Source organism: Gracilinanus agilis, chromosome 3, assembly GCF_016433145.1.
Source record: "Gracilinanus agilis isolate LMUSP501 chromosome 3, AgileGrace, whole genome shotgun sequence".
In the NCBI taxonomy this organism is placed as follows: Eukaryota; Metazoa; Chordata; class Mammalia; order Didelphimorphia; family Didelphidae; genus Gracilinanus; species Gracilinanus agilis.
This window is the reverse complement of record NC_058132.1, coordinates 401563434-401583787: the sequence shown is the minus strand read 5'-3', so window position 1 is coordinate 401583787 and position 20354 is coordinate 401563434. Positions and strand designations below refer to the sequence as shown.

Sequence of the window (20354 nt, the reverse complement as noted above, 5' to 3'; positions counted from 1 at the left end):
GTATACACAAAGCTACAACATAGATCAGAATTTTTACAAATGATACCATTACTCCAAAGCCATCTATATAATCAACATATTTTAAACTCCGGCTATTTTAAAAGAAATTCAAATAATAGAATTCTTCATGAATAAAAGAATTTGAACAGTAACTTAGAATTTGTTGCAGATGTATTTTTCCTTTGTTTCCAGTTTTGTCCTGGGTAAAGTTTCTGTTAGGTATCAATCGCTACTCTAAGACATTGGGATCCTGAAGATAGACCTTACCTGCTCTAGTTGAATGCCGAAATTAACTTGGTGGTTAACAATAAAGATATGCCAAAAAAAAAAAAAAAGTGACAATAGTACTGGTTATGGTCCAGCAATTTAAGTCAAAGCACTCATTTTATTGATTTCTATTTTTATAGTTAAGCTACATTAGAAATTTTCATCCCATGTAATTTTAGCTCTTCTTCCTCTCAGCCTTAAGTTTTGTCTTTTTTTAGCTTAATTGCTTTTAGCCTTTTTGTTTTCTGTATGAGCTGTATCAGTTATGCTTGCTTTTCTTTACCTAGTCAGAATCACTTTCCTCTTTTATTACTTACTAAATTGTTATTTATATTCCAGTATTAAATGTAACACAAACATGATTACCACATTGCACAATGTTATTTAAAGAAATTATGGTAAGATTCAGCATACCCGGCTTCCATGTCATATCGTTTGTTTTATCCTTTCCTCAAATACAAAAGGAGATATGAAATCTTATCAATTTGGTTGTACCTTCCAAAAGGGGATGCTAATGTAACCCATTTGTACCCTCCCATCCTTTTATTATTCATTCATTTTCCCCATAAGTTTTCCACATCCCCAATGTGAGATCATTAATCACTTTAACCAGCAAGAAAAACCAAGCAGGTAAAGCATTCCTTTGTGTATCTATAATGTTATGTTAGATGGGCATCCCATCAAGCTCTGGTCCTTCAGTATGCATATCTTAGCTAGAAGCTATGGATGTACAAAAGACTAATGAACTGGATCAAGAACTGAATTGGGATTACTTTAGAGAAATTACAAAGACCTTTTTTAGGGAAATGTTATTGACAACTTTTTGTTTTTAAATCACTTGGGTTTCTCAGTGTGTTTCTCCCGGTTCTTTCTTAGAAAGTAATATCTTGTTATAAAGAATGTAAAAAGAATAAATATAAATAAGAAAAGCTAACCAATACATCAACTGATTATATGTAATGTTTCATATATGTAGTCTCCCACTTCTGCAAAAAAGGGAAGGAATACACAGTACTCTCAGTGACCCGAGGCTTCTCATGAGAGGGATAGACTAATTGGTCTATGAAGTTCCCTTCTAGCTCCATTTCTGTGATCCCATGTTTCCTGCAAAGACACTTTTGGTTTAGCATCAACATTCTTCCATGGATGCTGTCTGACTGAGTCAGGGAGCAGCACAAATTCTAAAGAATTCAAGTTATGGGTCACCAAAAGGACAATAGAGATATACACAGTGAGTGTGAATAGATGGCATCATTACTAATAATGTATAAAACAACAAAAAATAATCTGCATAAATAGTATCATCAGGTAGATGAATATATGGCTTGAAAAGGAAGAGGGCCAGTGATAAAGGAGCATCAAGAGTTAACTGTATAATTTACAAACAGATATGGACAAGAGCCAGACAGGTTGAGAAGGCATGTATTGAGAGTACTTACATTAATGAGATTAAAGATATATCAAATTAAATGTTATCATTCTTCTCTAGAATTCATTATCAAATGAGGCATATGATTCTTTTATCACATTGCTACAGTGGGAAATATCTCAACTTTAAAATGAGTTTTTTGGGAATCTAAGTCTGCCATGAGTTCAAGTATAGTAATTGTAATTTCCTCAATGTAGAGATAGATTTAGAAAGGAGAAAATCAAACACAGTATGAAAAGCATATACTACAGAATACAGAAATGCAGTAATATAGAAATACAATATATGTCAAAATTCACTTCTCTACTATGTCTTAAAAGAGGAACGTGTATCTAGAAGACAGATTGCCAGATTAAGATTCCTGTTTTCTTCCTAATTCTATTACTGATTTACCCAGTGTCAAAACAAAGTCCACTAACTTTATCTCTAGTCCTATTTCAGCGTAAGAAAGTGATAATTGTGCATCATTGTACTTTTTAGAGAACATTGTTATAGCAAATTAATTTTTCCAAAGGGCCTGAAAAAGCAATAAGTGGCAATTTGTTCTTTTAATCACTTTCCTCAACTATGACCGTATTTTTTACAAGTGTTAACCACATCAGGAAGCTGAGACAGGTCATGTTACATGGCCACAGTTATGCATTTAGAGCTAGGGTTTAAAACCATGTCTTTTCAGTACTAAGTTTAACACTCTTTCTACTGTTCCACAGGCTTAGAGAGCTTAAGGTTGAGCTTTCCTTGATCCACCTTCACCCTTTCCCATCTGAAAGGTCTTTCTCCATCTTCAAATTGTATGAAGATGCTTATAATATCTGATACCCATTCTAATTTTAAATTCTGTGGCATTTTTCTAGTGAAATTTGTCTGGATCTCTCCTTTTCCCTCACCACTAAACTCAGAACGTCCCCTTGACTTTTTCTGCATCCCTCCTAGAAGAACAGCAATGACTGTCCTTTTTATCTTTTTATCCCTGACATCTATCACAATGCCTTACTCAAAGTAGGCACTTAATAAATATTTTCTGACCATATTTATAATCTATTAGGACAATAGAAGGTATATGCAAGTAAATAAATACAAAATATATAATGTAATTGCAAGATTAATAAAATCCTCATATGAGAGGTGTCATCTAAGATATACTTTGAAGGAAATTAGGAATTCTGCCCACCAGAAGTAAGGAAGGAATTGAGACATATAGGAGAAAGTTAACATACCAGTTAACTTTTTCATTCCTTGCCTGGAATGAAAAGTTCAGGATTAATATTGAATAAAACTCAAAAGGTAGGTGGGTCCCACATGATAGAAGGCTTTAAAATTCTAAACTAAGAAGTTTCTATTTTATCCTTAAGGAAATATGGAACGATTGAAAATGTTTTCCCATGAGAGTGACACTATTGTATCTGTGTTGTAGGAATGTCAACTGGGCAGTGTGAATTAGAAAAGGGGAAAAGTCTACAAGAAGAAAGACAAGTTGAGCAGCTATTGTAATAATCTAGATGAGGGAATTTTTTGTCATTTTTTTCTTCAATCATATTTGATTCTTCATAACCCCATTTGGAGGTTTCTTGGAAGAGATACTGGAGTAATTCACCATTTTCCCTCTCCAGGTCACTTTACAGAGGATGAAGAAACTGAGGCCAAAAGGGTTAAGTGACTTGCCCAGGGTCACAATAAAGTGGCAGATGTGACCATGGAGCTTTCTTGCTAGAGAATAGGGAATGATGGGTTGATAAGGAGCACCTACCCATGGGGTCCTATGATAACTTAGAAGTTATTATATTTCTTACACCAATAAGGGAGAATAAGAACCTAGGGGTTTGCAACTTAGCAAAGTTTGCAAAGGAGGGTCTGGTCACATGCACAGAACTGAAAGGGGAATTCCAGAATCTGGGGAGAGGTTTAAATCAAAAACTGGAAGCCATTGAGAGGTCAGTTTTTCCTATTTGGACAAGAGTAGAGAGTTCACTTCCTGTGGCAGTTTGTAGGAGGTGGCTTGCCTTTCCTGATACCCAGAGGTCCTGTAGTCTAAATAGTGGGAAGAAACTGAGATCTGTTCCATCCCTGTGTCCATTTGCCATCTCCCTATAATTCTGTAGCTGCTGTGTTCCTGAGAAATCCTGACTGTGTTTGTGTGAGAGAGCTGCCATGACCCAGTAACCCTGCCTGTAAGAATAGCCCAGCCATCTTGGCCTGTGGCCTCTGGTCTGCAAGGGTGAACTCATCTGAACTAAAGCTATCTTACCTTGATAAACTGTTTAACTTCAGATAGCGTTGTGGCCTAAGAGTGACTCTTAGGCTTGGAGAGTAAGTTCCTCTGAATAGTAACAATAACAACTATATACAACCCCAGTGAGTCATCTTACTCATCCATTTCACACCCTGGAACTGAAAAATAAAGTAAAATAAAATAGTGATCAGGTACCCGAGGGTAGTACTGAGTTCATGCATTACATCACCTACCCCAGCCCTTTCCCCTAGGGAGCAGAGGATACCCAGGAGATTCACACAGTGCAGTTACTTAGCCCCTCCTCTGAGTCACCAGAAGCAAAGTTCTCCCCATTACCTTCAGGATATTAGGACGCAGTATGAGATGGTTTATTATCTTGATGATACTACCTCGCTGCTAACATACAGCTAACTCTTCAGTCTCCAAAGAATGAAGGTGATCCAAAAGACAACGGAGAGGCTACAGCATATTACCAACAATAACTTGTAAACAAACAATAGCATAAAAATGTCATCCAAGTAATGTATAAACAGGAAAAAGTTGGATTGATCATACAGTGCCAGCAAAGGATGTGACACATGGACAGCTGAAGTTCTACAATAGTTCGTTTTAAAAGATAAAGGGAGCAGCTGGATAACTCAGTGGATTGAGAGCTTGGCCTCTGGAAAGGGGAGGTCCTAGGTTCAAATTTGGCTTCCAACATTTCCTAGCTTTGTGACCCTGGAGAAGTCACTTAGCCCCCATTACCTAGTCTTTACCACTCTTCTGCCTTGGAGCTGATACTATCAAATTCTAAGACAGAAAGTAAAGAGTTGAGGGAAAAAGAGAGAAGAAATCTAGCCTCCACATGTTGGCTCTTTTATAAAGGATTAAGGGGAGGACATGAACAAGAATCACACAAGATAGAAAAATATGGGTGAGTTTAAAACTACCTTTTGAGAGAGTACATCAGTGTGATAAAAAAAAAATCTATTGATATTTTATTGTACTGTTGGATATATATAATCTTATTTCATTTTATTCCCCTTCCCAAACCTCTTATCTTCTCACCAAACTGTTCCCAAAACTAGATTTTCTTTCTCCCAGCTCAACAAGAGCTCTTGAGAGCCCACAAAGCGCTCAAAGAATGTAGCTCCACATCCTCATCCCTGGAATACAGTCTTTCATCTCTGCCTTGTATTTTTTCTAGGCTCAGCTTAAGACCCACATCGTTTATGAAGCATTCCCCAATGTTCTAGTCTCAGTTAGTGGTGCTATCTCTCTCCCCAAGATACCTTGAATTATGTTTATTCATAGAGAAGAGCCCTCATCAGATGTAAGCTTCTTAAGGTCTAAGAATCATTTTTGATTTTGTATTCCCAGCAACTAGCACAATACCTTGCACTTGAGAGACTTCTAATAAATGTTTGCTGATTTCTAGTTAGGAACTAAAAACTGGAAACAGAATAAGTACTACAGTTAGCATATGCTTTGAATATACAAACTATGAGTTTCTTTAACAGTGTGGGCAAACTTAAAAGATTTTTTAATTAAGAATACAGTTTGTGCATTTTAAAAAGTTGGATAAATGTATTCTACCTCTGCTTCATTACAAGACAAGCTTTTGAGATGGGCTTTGGTATATTGGGTTTTTTTAGTACTTTTATTTTTACCTTACAACAGTATGTAACTATAGTAATTGTTAATATCTCATTAAAGATGATAGTTTTCTTTTCATCTTTTAATTTTTCAGATGAATCCCAGACAGTGGAGCCATATCTCTGAAAGTGCCAAAGACCTGGTCCGACGAATGTTGATGCTGGATCCAGCTGAAAGAATAACAGTTTACGAGGCACTTAATCATCCTTGGCTTAAGGTAAAGAAAAAAGGAATCAGAACTTCACACAATGGACTCTCTTCTTAGAAGGATTTGGATTTTGTTTCAACTATTTTTCATTCTTCCCTACCAGTCTTTAGGGGGGAGTAGGGGAATTGGGTATTGGGGCTGATTCCTCCACCTTATAAATAGTTTTCATGCAGATGCTGTGTGATCACTTGTTTAGTATGTTATGGTAGATTCCTTTTGTGTAAGAGTTAGACTATATAGTCTCTGAAGTTCTTTCCAACTCTCAATTTCTATGAATCCACAATTCTTGATTTTAATACATTTCTTAAATTCCCATCTCTATACTCACATTGCCAACATGTTTACTCAGTGCTTCTCACCTGCATGAATTAGTCTTCTTCCCAGGCTTTTCCCATTCCAGTCTATCTTTCACAGAAATAATATTTCTAAATTACAGGACTATCATATAATTCTTTTGCCCAAAATATTTCAGAGGCTCCATGGTGCATTTAAGATAAAATGTCAACTCCTTAAGCTGATATTTAAGGCTACATTCTTGCTCCAGACTACTACATCACTAAGCTTGTCATATTTTTCCTTAGATGCATTCTATATTTCAGCCAAACTAGATGACTTAATGTTACCTGAAAACTTAATGTACCATTTCCTACATCCATCCATTTGCATAAAGCATTCTCTTTTCCTGGAAGATGCTGTTTTTTCCTCTCAAACTTTCAAAGTTTATATCCATCAAGTCAGGAGTATGCCCTCATCCATGAAGCTTTCCCTGATTCCCTAAGTTATTACTACCCTCTCGCTCCTCAGATATACCAGACACTTTTGCTTTTTTATAGATTTCAATTTCCTTAGTCACCTTCACTTTCTTCCTTGTGTTATACTTATCTATGTTCATACTCCCCAAAGTGCAATAGAGTCAAGGACTATTTGATTTTTGTCTTTTGATCCCAAACATCTAGCAGAATGCCTGAGACATAGTAGTGACTTAGTAAATCTTCAGCAGATAAACATTTCTTTCCACTAAGACTTTTCTACTCACTGTTTTCTGGCCATACCCTATGTACCTTTGCTCACACTATTATTCCCTTGATGCCTCTCTTATAAATTTGTGCCTCTTGAAATACTGTTTAATTTTTGAGGCCTTACTGACTTTCCAAATTTTTCTTTTGTTTCTATCTCTTCTATGTGTTTGTTATAGTCTACTTTCTGTTTTATTTATTTTCTGTATGTCTTATCTCCATAACTAAATTACAAGTTCCCTAAGGCCAGGGAGTTTTCCCCATTGTAATGCTCCCAGCTCTTAGCACTGAGAGTAAATGTTCAATGAATATATCTTGACTACTTAAGTCAAATATTTATTGAACAAGCTTTACACATAATAAATGTCCAAAATCAAACATTGACCAGAAAGATGGTTAATATGATAGGCCATTAAGATGCAAAGAAAACTTTGCTTTTGCAATAGCAGAAAAATTATTATATCAGTTTAGGTGGTAATTTTTAGAAAGGGGAAATTTTAATTCAGGAGGAAAGAGAGGGAGAGGGAGAAAGTGAAGGAGGGAAGATGGGAGTCATTTGGCTTCTTATCTTTTAATCATCAATACTTAAATCAGTAGAATCCTTGGGAGGACAGTGGAACTTCATTAGGGAAAAGTGCTACATTAAGAATGTATATCCAACTGCCTTAAGATCAAGTATTTCATCTTACTTGCTTGGAGAGAGTGACATATTATATTAATTTTTAAGCTGCCTTTCTAAAAGCACAGTCTTTTTTTACAGGAGCCAGACATTCATATTTTTCTGTTCACCTCCTTTAGGGACAACTGAGTTAGCTAAATTCGTGGTTTTTAGACTAAACTTTGTAATACTAGCATTACACGTTACCTAAAAGTGCATTTGAACAACTTTTATAATATTATTCTGGCCCATTTGTGTTTCTTTGTGAATCAAATTTTGGCATCAGAGCAAAAAGAAATAACTAGGAGTTATTTTTTAACCCTTATCTTCTGTCTTAGAATCAATACTGTGTGTTGGTTCCAAGGCAGAAGAGTGGTAAGAGCTAGGCAATGGAGGTTAAGTGACTTGCCTAGGGTCACACAGCTAGGAATTGTCTGAGGTCAGATTTGAATCTATGACCTCCCATCTCTAGGCCTGGCTCTCAGACCACTGAGCCACCCACATGTCCCCTAAAGAGTTATTCTTAAGGATGGTTTTTTACTGTATTCCAGTTTTAACTTCTACCACATATTTATAAAAAAGTTTTTTATTGGAAAATATTCTAACTCCACTAAACTGTTTATTTAGACCTGGATTCCTAAAAATTATTTCAGAGGTCTCCATATTTTAATTAGTGTAATGGTTAATGGGCCTAATAAATAAAAAATAAGAATCAAAAGAAAAAATGATGTCTTTTCTCTTTTCATTAGGCAGTTGTATGTTCTTTCCTTTGTTCAATTTTTTTCCTATGTTCAATTATAAGATTAAGTAAATGGACTTTTATATATATATATACACACACACATATATATATATATATATGAGTAGGTAGGTATATATCTTGCACTTTACCGACTATAACTTTTAGTTTAGAAGAAAAACAAAAATATCATGTGATTTTTTTATAAGCCATAGACAACATTTATTAAGCTGAAATTGATTTTAATATTTAAATGTATCTAGGAATTCATCTATATAGTTATTTGCTTCATTGCTTCAACTGCTCTCTGCTTTCTCATTCCATTCACTTTTTTTTGACATTTTTTATATCATTTGATTTTAACTTAAAAATAAGATTTTATTGCATATGTTTTTATCTTGGACTCAAACTTTTCATTATTTAATCATATTCTTGTAACTGCTAAATGCTGGAGATTTTTTCTTTTGGCCTAAGGGAAAGAGGTTATTGCTTCATGTTATTCTAACCAGAATATGAAATCATTTATAAAATATTTATCATGTAAACACCATCAAGATGAAAAAGTGTTTTATTTGGACAGTACATGCTTCTACAGAGGGGGAAAAAAAACAATTTGGTCCAGTTCACCAAGCACTTCTTAAGTGCATACTATGTAACAGGCTCTGTGCAAGTATTGGGGGGATATATAAAACAAAAATGAAGTGGCCACAGCTCTCTTGTAGCTTATATTGGTTGTTTTGGGGTGAATATAGGGGGAATAATATGCATCCAGATAAGTAAATACATGATTTATATAACATAAATATAAAGTTATTTCTGGCAGACTTAGCTCCTAGGAAAATCAGAAAAGGCTGTGTAGAAGGTACCTTCTGAGCTAAACATTAAAAAGGGCTAAGGGTTCCCAGAACAGAAGTAAGGAAAGAGAATATTCCAGGCATGGGCCCAATTTGTGCAAATACATGGAGATGGGAGATAGTATCCTGTACAGACAGTAGTAAAGAACCTAGTTTGACTTGGAACCTACAGTGTACAAGTAATTTGAATCTATCTAGAAAGATAGTACAATGTGAAGAGGTATTAAATGCCAAATATTAGACTTCGTATTTTATTCTAGAGGCAATGGAGAGCTGCTAAAGTTTTAAGGGAGAGGATGTGGTTAAAATAAAAACCATTTGCCTTGTAAAAATTTTATTCATTAACATTAGAATTCACCTTTAGTGGCAACTAGTTAGTTCAGTAGATAGAGCATCAGGCCTAGAGTTGGGAGAACTTGGGTTCAAATATGAGTTCACATACTTCTAGTTGTATGACCCTTGGCAAGTCACTTAACCCCAATTAACTGGCCTTCACCAATTTTCTGTCTTAGAATTTATGCTAAGAAAAAAGGTAAGGTTGGTTTGTTAATTTGTTTTTTTACCTTTAATCACTGGGGGGGTTTCTCTTAGGAATTTTATTATAGAATGCTTTCTGTGTCATCAGAACTCCTTCTTAACTTAAGGAGGCAAATTTGATCTCATAAATATCATTGCAATTTTGTTGGATGGTATTTATGATTTAAATGAATATGTGAAGAAATTTTAAGGGGAAGGAAGAATAATAGCTGGGTGCAGAACATGATGAAAAACATTTCGTTGAGTGAGGCAGAAGCAAAACAAAAGGAATATTGTCATCAAGATATACTAAAGACCACTTGGTTGCACAAAATAGCAAAGGAATATGGAAAACAAATCACAAGGCTGTCACAAAATCTTGATGGTAGCAAGGGTCAGTGATTTTGGGAAAGAAGAGAATCAAAGGAGGGATGGGGCTGTTACATAAGTGGACAAGTGACCAAAGAGAGAAGTCAGAGCTCCTTGATCCTAATATTGTTTGTTTCCTCTGCTAAAGAAAATGACCTTTAATGCTAATTGACAGAACAGAAGTACTGTTAGGGAAATGATGCACACATTTTGTAAGGAGACAATAAGAAAGGATCTGTTTGATTAATTCACATTCCACTTGACCCAAATGACAAATATCCTCAGATAGTAAAAGAATTGATTGTTTTGTTTGCTGAACCACTGTAAGCAGTAGTTGAAAGGTCACAGAGACAAGAAAAGGTATTAAAGAACTGAAAGACAAATGTCTCATTTTTTCAAGAGGGGAAGAGAATAAAAATCTACAAGCTCTGGGCCAGTAAGCTTGACTTCCATTCCTGGAAAATTTCTAGAAATTAGTTAGATAGTGATCATCATCCAGAAAAGGATAATAGTGGGCACAAAGAGTGAGCATTTCACATGAGTTCATTTGCGTTTTTTACAGGCAATTGTCATATTGAACAAAGAACTTATCTAGACTTGGATAAAGCAGCTGATGCTATTCTTGTGAGAAAAGGGAAGAGATGGGTTAGATAATAATAAAATAAAGTGGTTACATAACTAGTTGAATACAGATTCAAAGGAGTAGTCATTGATGTTTCACTATCAACTATGAAGAAAGTATCTCCAGGACACCTTCTAATACAGTCATCACTGTATGTACACCAATAAGAAATGTTCATAGGATCATAGAGTTAGATTTGGGAAGGATCTTAGAGGTCATCTAGTCTAGTCCCTCCTATTCCTCTTCCCTTCTAGCCACCCCCATTACTTTACAAATGATGAGAGTGGGGTCTAGAAAAAATAAATGATATGCTCAAGTTCAAGTAAGTGGCAAAGCCAAGATTTAAATCAGGATTTTCCAGACTTCAAAGTCATGCATCCCTTAAATTGGGAAGGAAATCGCTCTCGGTCAACTTAATTCTAGGATCTTATAATTTGACTAAATTGCCCATTTATAATCAATGGACCTTTGTTAACACAGCCTACAGTACGCCAGACATACTGCTATAAATACTGTATAGGTTGAATTTGTTAATTTTGACAGAAACTAACCCAAATCCAATTTTAAATGGCCACAATGATTATATAATTTAATCATATAAGCCATGTAATTATAAAACTAAAAATGCATGATTCCAAAAATTATTCAGCCTTTTTATATTCTGGTTTCATTACTGAAAGTACAAAACACCATTTTAATTTCAATTTTTAACTTTCTTCTTCTTTATAGACTAAATCTAGTTTATGTCTTTTGGATAAAATCCATATTAATTTTCCATCAACTATTATATTGACTTTGCAGTTTGCTTTTGATTAAATTTCTTAATTTTTCATGTGACTAAATATTGGTAAACATGTTATCTCTTATAGGAAAGAGATCGCTATGCATACAAGATTCATCTTCCTGAAACTGTAGAGCAACTACGGAAATTTAATGCAAGGAGGAAACTAAAGGTAAGATTTGCAAAAATTAATGAAGACAAAGTAACCAAATTAATATTACCAGCTAGTTTCTTGTATAAGCCAGACAATTATTAAATTAATTAAATTAAAGCAACTTTTACATTTAAAATTATGATTATTTTAAGATTCATAATATCGACCTGTTTTATCACAATTTTTTTATGGTTCCAAATAATTACAAGGTATGAATCTGAATAATATATTATGCTAAATTAAAGACATTACTTGGTCCTCTTTAATTTCATAGACAATGAAATTCAGTTACTTGAAAAATTATCAATACTCATTTGTTGAATGTTTTGTTGTTAAATTAATATTTTCCCTTAGCTATAAACTGGACAAGTTCTGAGTATTTTTAAGAGGTAGTGTGAATATAGTTCAGTGGAAAAAACATTGGTATTAAATAACTACTGCAAAGCGACTAAATAGAATTCCCAGAATACTGCCCCACCAGGCAGAATTTCCAGATGGTTGCTTCATTCCTTTTAGGAATCCCATCAGAGTAATCAGAATACCTTGCTCTACACTGCCACTTTCAGACTTGCCATCTATTCAGTCAAACAGTCTACATATATTAAGTGCCTACTGTGTGCCAGATACTATACTAAGCACTGAGAATATGATGACACAAAAGGAATAGTGGGGATTATGGGGGCTGAGGGGAAGGGTGGTAGAGAAGTCCCAAAGGAGTGCAGTCAGGTGAGAAATGAGGAGATGATCTGAACTGAGCTCCCTCTCTAAATGAAGGTTTTTAAGTTCATACCTCTACTCTACAATCAAAAGGCTAGAGGGTGATAATGAGATAAAATACCAAGGCTTAAGGGACCTTACCTTGCAGCATGATGCAGCAGTTCCAATAATGAATTTTCTGAGACATAGTGGGAAAATCAGAGAAGTCCCAAAGTGTGCAGTCAAGTAAGAAATAAGATGTGAGCCAAGCTCCCTTCTTAAGTGGAGTTCCTGACTCTTTAGAGTTCATGACTATTTCCCAATTGATCCTCTGTTATCACTCAAATTCTCTTTTGAGGTTCACTCTGTCTTCATTTAACATTTAATCCAAATCCTGGTGGCATTATCTTTTCTAATCTCTTCTCTCTTCTTTCTCAGTGAGTTCAGTGCCTAGATTAGTGATGGCAGACCTATGACACACGTGTCAGCACTGACACACATAGCCATTTTCAATGACATGCGGCCACTTGTTTTTTTGGTGAATTTTGACACACCAAGCTCAAAAGATTGCCCATCATTGACCTAGATCATAGCTTTTCCCTCTACATCAACTCCTTCCCTTCTATTCATATTATCAAACATACTAACCTCCCATTTCATTAATCTGTTGAACTTGGATGACTCTCTTCCACTCTGCCTCAGCTACACATGGCAATAGTGGCAGCCTTGAGCTTGCCATCTTCCACAGGTATTCCAGTTCTCTGATCAAAAATTCTAAACTTCTTTTACCTGATTGTTATCTTCTGTCATTCAGTCTTACCTTGTCTTTTACTCTTATTCTTTGTCTTCCCCTTGGCCTCCAATTCCCACACTGCTCACTTCTTCTTGCTTAGGTTCTGGTTGTCCTTCCCAGTTCATGTGACTCCTTTGAGTTCAGCTCTTTACCATCCTCTATTCTCAAATATTTGTCCTTTCTCCACGCCTGCCTTACCTGAAGTATTCCCACTGCTTCTGTGCTTACCCTGCTGAAGAGAGCTGGAGGACCTCTAAATGAGAGTGGGGCCACTAAAGATTTGTTTTCCAGGTTCAGTTGAGCCCCCACTATATAGCAAGCAACATTCTTTCTATCCTTCTTTAATTGATTCTCTTTTCCATGTACTACAGCGGCTGTTCCATTCCTTTCAGCTAAGTAGCCCACCTCATGTTTTATGAAAAGATTTAAAGCCTTTCACTGCAAACTCTTTTTCTCTTCTCTTCAACTCAAAACCCTTTTATTTCATCCTCTGCTGCTACTGAGACTCATCTCACCCAGCCTCTGTCACATACACTTGATTCTGCCTCCCTCATGTCTCTCAGCAGATTTCCCCCACTCTCTATCTCTAGGGGAGGGGGGAGTCTGTAATAGTCCGTGTTATAAAAAAATATAAGTAAATATAGTAATCTGAGTAGGGTCAAAAGAAACGCAATTTGGGTGTGAGGAAGGATAAAGGGAGTATAGGGATTGTAAGGTGATTGGATGAGGAATGAAGGTATGGGAAGGTATATATGAGATAAGGGAAATGGGGTATGTAGGAGAGGGCAGCTCAAACAGGTTTATTCCCAGAGGCTTGAGACAGAGGATACAGGGAGGAAACCAGGGCCAGTAAGAAACATTTAGATTTGACTGGAAGGTTTCTCTTGTTAGTTTCTCCAGTCTCTTGAGGGAGGAGTCGAGAGGGCCCCTCCCTGCCAGTCAAACTGATGGCTGGAGGAAGTCTCAGGGAGGTACTTTCTGCCAAGATGGATACCCGAGTTTTTCAAGAAATAAAAGAAAATTATTCCTTCCTCTTGAACCCTTGTCTTAATTTTCGACACAATGATTCACCAGAGGGTTTGAATAGGTAACAAGGGGATTTATTAATACCAGGGTCAGTCAGAAGGGGAGAGGGGTTCAGGGTTTTCTAACTGCTGCTAGGGAAAGGGTGATGGTGGGGATGGGTGACAGAGAGTTAGAGAGAGCCCGGCTCTCCTAGTCAGGAAGATTTGACTGCCTTTTAAATAAAGTCTTTATCAAACCTAGGGATAACTTATTTGAGGATACTCTAATTATCTAAAGAAAGTAAAACCCACAATGTTCAATCACCAAGCCCTCCCTTCAAACCAGAACCCAAAGGAAAATCAGGGAAGGGGATGCATGGAGATGGGAGATCAGGGAGAGGTCCGGAGAAATGAGATAGGGCCAAATTTCCCCAAAACAAAACAAGCACAGGCCAAGGCCGAAGCAGTTAGGCCAAAGCCGAAAGGCCAAAGCAAAAGCTTCCAGCCACAGCGAAAGCCAGAAGGCAAAAGCCCCGTCAGTTGGAACTTCACCTCTATTTATAGGCTAAAGTTCTAACTGACTTTCTGAACATTCTAAGATGTTTAACTGACTTTTTGTGATCGTTAGAAATTACAGAAGCAAAAAGTTTCTGTTAGGCACCTTGCATTACATCCGCTTATGTTAAGGGAGAGCTGTCCTTGTTGAAAGTACCACCACTTTTCTAGTAACCAGGTTTCAATCTTCATGTGATACTCAACTCTTCTCTCTTACTCTCCCTTCATATCTAATTAGCTATCAAATCTCCGATATGAACAATACTAGTTCAGGGACCTTATCAATACTTCCCTGGACTTCTACAGCAGCACCTCTTTGGATTCCTGCCTCAAAATTGTCTCTACTTCCACCTGTCCTCCTCATAACCTCTAAAAGGATTTTCTTGTAGGTGTATGTGACTATGTGATCTTATACTCGGGGAGCTCTAGTGACTCTAGGATCAAATATATACTCTTCTGCTTAACATTTGAGACCTCTTCTCAACTTAGCCTCTTCCTGTCCTTTCAGTCATCTTACCTCCTTCTTGGTTCCCTGTCCCTTTGCTGTATGTCAAGTATGTCCCTGCCTCTCATCCCTGCATCTTTTCACTAACATAGTCCCAGCCCAGCCTCCTTAAATATTATTCAACACCTACTCTCCTTGAGGTTTGGCTGAGGGTATCAGAGGGCGTAGTAGTACAAGTTGGAAAGCCAAGTGGTTCTTTGGGCATAATGACAGGATAGATAAAGCCAAATAGACCTCCATTTTCTTGAAATGATGTAATTAACTCCTTATTCACCAAAGTGATATGGGCAGCCATATCATATAGCCAGGGGCCCAAAGGAGCCCAGACCTATGGGATCCGGGGAAGTTGAGGTGGGGTTGGGATATTAAGAGAGAGAAAGAGATCTCAGCAAACATGGTCAGCTCTTTCCACCTTTTGGTGCCTCATGAGATCTCTGATCTCTGAGAGAAGAAGGCATGCTAGAATTGAGGTTGGAGGGCTGCTACTTCCATGTAATGAGGAAGCACTTCAGATTTAAGTCAGAAGGGAATCATCATCTTCAACTCATATTAATATGCATTGCTTCCCAAACTGTATCTGCTTCAGGTTGTAATTGAAAAGATGCAAATTTATTTAATAAAGAATACAGTGATTCCACTCATTTTAACTGCTTTGGAAAATAGTATTCTAATTTTTTTTAAACCAGAAGATTCAGGTAAAAGGAGAAAAATGATATAGAATGTAACTAGCAAATAAAAGAGATTATGAGGTTTTCACACTAAAAACCACAACCTATAACTGTAACTTCCTAAGTAGTACAATTTGGAGCTTGCAAACCTGTGTGAATAGAAAGATGATAATGTCCTCAGCAAAATAATGTATCTTAGAGGATAAATGAGTTTAAGGAGTGAGCTCTTATTTGGACATGTTTATTTTGATTTGTGAAGCACCTAATATCTAATCATAAGGAGATGTCTGATAATTAATGGCATGTAACTTCAAGTCAGGAGAGCTATTGAGGCTGGATATAATAGATTTGAAAGCACAGAGATGACATTTGAGCCAGTGAAATCTGGTTAGAGAAAAGAGAAGAATATATGGGAAAGAGCTTTGGAGGATTTTCACTTTTTTCTTTATTTATTTGTTGAGTTTAAAACCCTTACCTTCTGACTTGGAATCAATACTGTATTGGTTCCAAGGCAGAAGAGTGGTAAGGGCTAGGCAGTAGGAGTTAAGTGACTTGCCCAGGGTCACACAGGTAGGAAGTGTCTGAGTTCACATTTAAACCTCCCTTCTCTGGGCCTGTCTCTCAATCCACTGAGCCACCTAGCTGCCCCCAAGGATTTTCATTCTCAATAGACAGTTGAGGTTCCATAAAGAAGATAGAGAATATTTGGTAAGACAGAAGGAAACTCAAGGAAAAGAAGCAGTGTCATGAAAACCAAAGGTAGAAAAAGTTTCCAAGAGTACAATGTGTGATATAACACTTTAAAAGTTGCAAAGTGTCTTAGCAGAATGAGAATTAAGAAAAGACCATAGATTTAGCAGCTATGAGGTTCACTATCAAAGAGAAACTTTAATAAAATATCTTTCAGATTTGAAGGAATTTAGAAATGAGAAAGAGATGAAGAAATGGAAATAATGAGTAAATAACTATAGAAGTTCAGCTGTGAGAGAGAGAAAACATAAGAGTTCACTTGAGGGGATTGGCAGGGTCCAATAAAAGTCTCTTTAAAGAATGAGGAAAGCTAGAACCAGAGAAGTAGACACCAGCAAAGAAGCTAGTCAATAAAGAGAAGTCAAAGATCAGTTGATCAATCAATCAATAAGAATTTATTAGTCATCTACTAAATTTTAGGTACCAGGGGTACAAATAGAAAAGGGAGCTCCTCATCCCTGCCACCTAAAGCTTACATTCTAATTTGGGAAATATATCACATGTTGGAGAATGGTAGTGAAGGAGAGAAGTGTTGAGTGTAGGCGGTCACAGAAATTGTGAGTGGAGCCAAAAGGATCTTACATTTTCATGCCCTTTATAGTAAAAAATGCAAATAAAAATAACCCCAAGCTTTACCTTATATCCCAAAATTTTAAATGACTACAGAGGAAAAAGATCTGTTGTTTTGGTTTTTTTTTTTTGAGGAATTATGGGAGGACAGGCATATTAATGCAATATGGGTGAAGTTGTGATTTGATCCAACCATTCTGAGAAACAATTTGAAATTAGACAGAAAAAGTAACCAAAATATCCATACTCTGACCCAAAATGACCACTGAGATTGAATGACCAAAGAGATTGAAAGTCAGAAAGACTGCTCCCACATATACATCAATGTAGTAATAGCACCTATTATGAGAACAAAGACCTAAAAACAAACCAGTGTCCATCAAATTTGACAACAGCTAAACATAATTTATGTGGATGAAATAGAGTACCAGTGTGTGGCATATGAGGTAAGAAAGAATTCATGTGAAATACATAATTCAGAGAAGCATGGGAAGACTGGTGTATATTGATCCAGCTTTGAAGTAAGCTGAACAAGAACAGTGAAAAGAATCACAGCAGCAGTGTTCTAAATTCTGTCATTATAATGACTAAGCTGCACCATGGAGGCAGGAGATTCTGAGTATAGAATATAACATATAATGTTGGACATGGTTGATATGTTGCTAAACTGCCTTTTTTCTTCATTCTTTTTTAATCTGTATTATAAGGAGTAGCTATATGGGTAGAGTGGTATGAAGGAATATATGAAAAAAGAATTTCATATAAAAACAAAAGACAGGGTTCTGGGTTAAGATGGCGGCAGAGTAAGAAGCAGCTCTTAACCTCTCCTGACCGAAACACACAAAACTCCTCAAGGGGACATAAAAACAAGTCCAGACGAACGGAGAAACCCCACAACAGGGCACAGCATGGAAGGTACGTGGAATCGAGGCATTTCCATGCTATAAAGGGGTGAAACAGCTCTCACTAAATCACGGGCTGAGCAACCACCCCACACACACACAACACCTATAGCGCCAAAGCCAGCTAAAAAAAAATAGAGCAAGTTTGGGGCACCCATCGAATCATTGGCAGCTCCAGGGCCTGTTCCTGAGAGCAGCAAGATTTAGGACCCCAAAAAGCTAACAAACGCACACAAAATTTGAGCGTGGGAGCAGGACGCCAAGAACGGACGCAGGGCGCAGAGCGCAGGCTCAGAGTGCAGGCGCGGGCGGAGGCGTGGGTGGAGGCAGACACAGCCATGAGCTAAAGCTCTGAAACCCTGAGTGGGGAACCAGTGCAGACGGGCATATGACTGTGGAAGCAGCGCCCTGAGACTTGTAGAGAAACCTCAGGCAGAGGATCAAGCAAGGGGGTCCACCAGGGGGCTTGACCTTGGAAAAAACCAGACAGACCTCAGGAGCCAATAGACCGCGGACAGACCCTGAGCGCAAGGATAAACCTGAGAAGCTGCTGGGCTAATGATGGCTACCCAGTCTCAGGAAGCTCAGAAGAGAAAGATTAACAACAAGAAAAAGAAGTCTTTAACATTCGACAATTTTTACACAGAGAAAATCCAGACAACCGAGCAAACAGAGGAGGAGAACAAACAAGCATCCGGACCCTCCTCAAATAAGGAAAATTCCTCACAAGCTATGGAAGAGTTCAAAACTGAGATTTTGAGGAAAATGGAAGAGATCTGGCAAGAAAATAACAGTTTAAAAGGTAGAATCTTGCAATTGGAAAGTGAGGCTCAGAAACCAAATGAACTGATAAGCAAATTGAACACCAGAAATGACCAGATTGAAAAGGAATACCAGAAGATTATAGCCAAAAACCGAAAGATTATAGCCGAAAACCAATCCCTAAAGGCTAGAATTGAGCAGTTGGAAGCTAATGATCTCTCAAGACAACAAGAACAAATAAAACAAAGTCAAAAGACTGAAAAAATAGAAGGAAACATGAAATATCTCAATGAGAGAGTGACAGACCAAGAAAACCGGTCCACAACAGACAATTTGAGAATAATTGGTCTTCCAGAAAAACCAGAAATTAATAGAAACCTGGACTCCATACTAACAGAAATAATCCAGCAAAATTGCCCTGAAGTCCTACAACAAGAGGGCAATATAGAACATTGAAAGGATTCATTGAACACCTGCGACATTCGATCCAGAAAAGAAAACACCCAGAAATATAATTGCCAAATTCAAGAGTTTCCAAGCAAACGAAAAAATCTTACAAGAAGCCAGAAAGAGACAATTCAAATATCAAGGAGCACCAATCAGGATCACACAGGATCTGGCAGCCTCCACACTGAAAGATTGCAAGGCTTGGAATACGATATTCAGAAAGGCAAGAGAGCTGGGCCTGCAACCACGGATCAACTACCCATCAAAATTGACTATATATTTCCAGGGGAAAGTATGGGCATTCAACAAAATTGAAGAATTCCAGGTATTTGCACAGAAAAGACCAGGGCTAAATGGAAAGTTTGATATCCAACCACAAAAATCAAGAGAAACATGAAAAGGTAAATAAGATACAGAGGGGAAAGAAAGAAAACTTATAATTTTTAAATTTGCCTTTTTAAGGGCCTCAGTGAGATCTAATTATCCGTATTCCTATGTAGAGAAATGTTATGTATAATTCTCTGTAGTGAACTCTATTCACTATTATAGTAATAAGAAGAATAATTCACAGGGTGAGGGTGGAACACTAAATAATCTAAGATGGCATGGGGGATGGGAAAGAGGGGGTGAATAGCAGGGGACACCAAGAGAAACTTGAGTGAATAAGAAAATAGGATATTCTATTACACACAAAGAGGGCATGGGAGGGAGAGGGTAAAAAAGTATAAGGAAAAAGGGGGTAAGAATGGGGGAGGATTTGAAAATGTCAGCAAATGCACAACTGATGATTATAACTCTGAATGTGAATGGGATGAACTCGCTCATAAAACGGAAGCAAATAGCAGAGTGGATTAGAAACCAAAATCCCAACATATGTTGTCTACAAGAGACACATATGAGGCGGGTGGATATACACAAGTTTAAGGTTCAGGGTTTGAGCAAAATCTTTTGGGCTTCAAATGAGAAAAAGAAGGCAGGAGTGGCTATTATGATTTCTGACAAAGCCAAAGTAAAAATAGATATGATTAAAAAAGACAGGGAAGGTCATTACATCCCAATTAAAGGCAGTATAAACAATGAGGAAATAACCCTGCTCAATATGTATGTACCAAGTGGCATAGCACCCAAATTCATAAAGGAGAAACTGGCAGAGCTCAAGAAGGAAATAGATAGTAAAACCATACTAGTGGGAGATCTAAATATTCCTCTGTCAGATCTAGA

At 37.0% G+C, this 20354-nt stretch overlaps 1 protein-coding gene across 4 annotated transcripts in view; it reads left to right on the top strand.

Annotated features, from left to right (window-relative positions):
* The window catches only part of CASK (calcium/calmodulin dependent serine protein kinase), a 442102-nt gene that overhangs the window by 309289 nt on the left and 112459 nt on the right, over window positions 1-20354 (top strand). For all 4 annotated transcript variants that reach the window (XM_044670183.1, XM_044670184.1, XM_044670182.1 and 1 more), the window contains exons 8-9: window positions 5659-5781; window positions 11416-11499. In XM_044670183.1, coding sequence (XP_044526118.1) covers window positions 5659-5781; window positions 11416-11499 — 207 coding nt within the window. The remainder of the gene's footprint in view (window positions 1-5658; window positions 5782-11415; window positions 11500-20354) is intronic.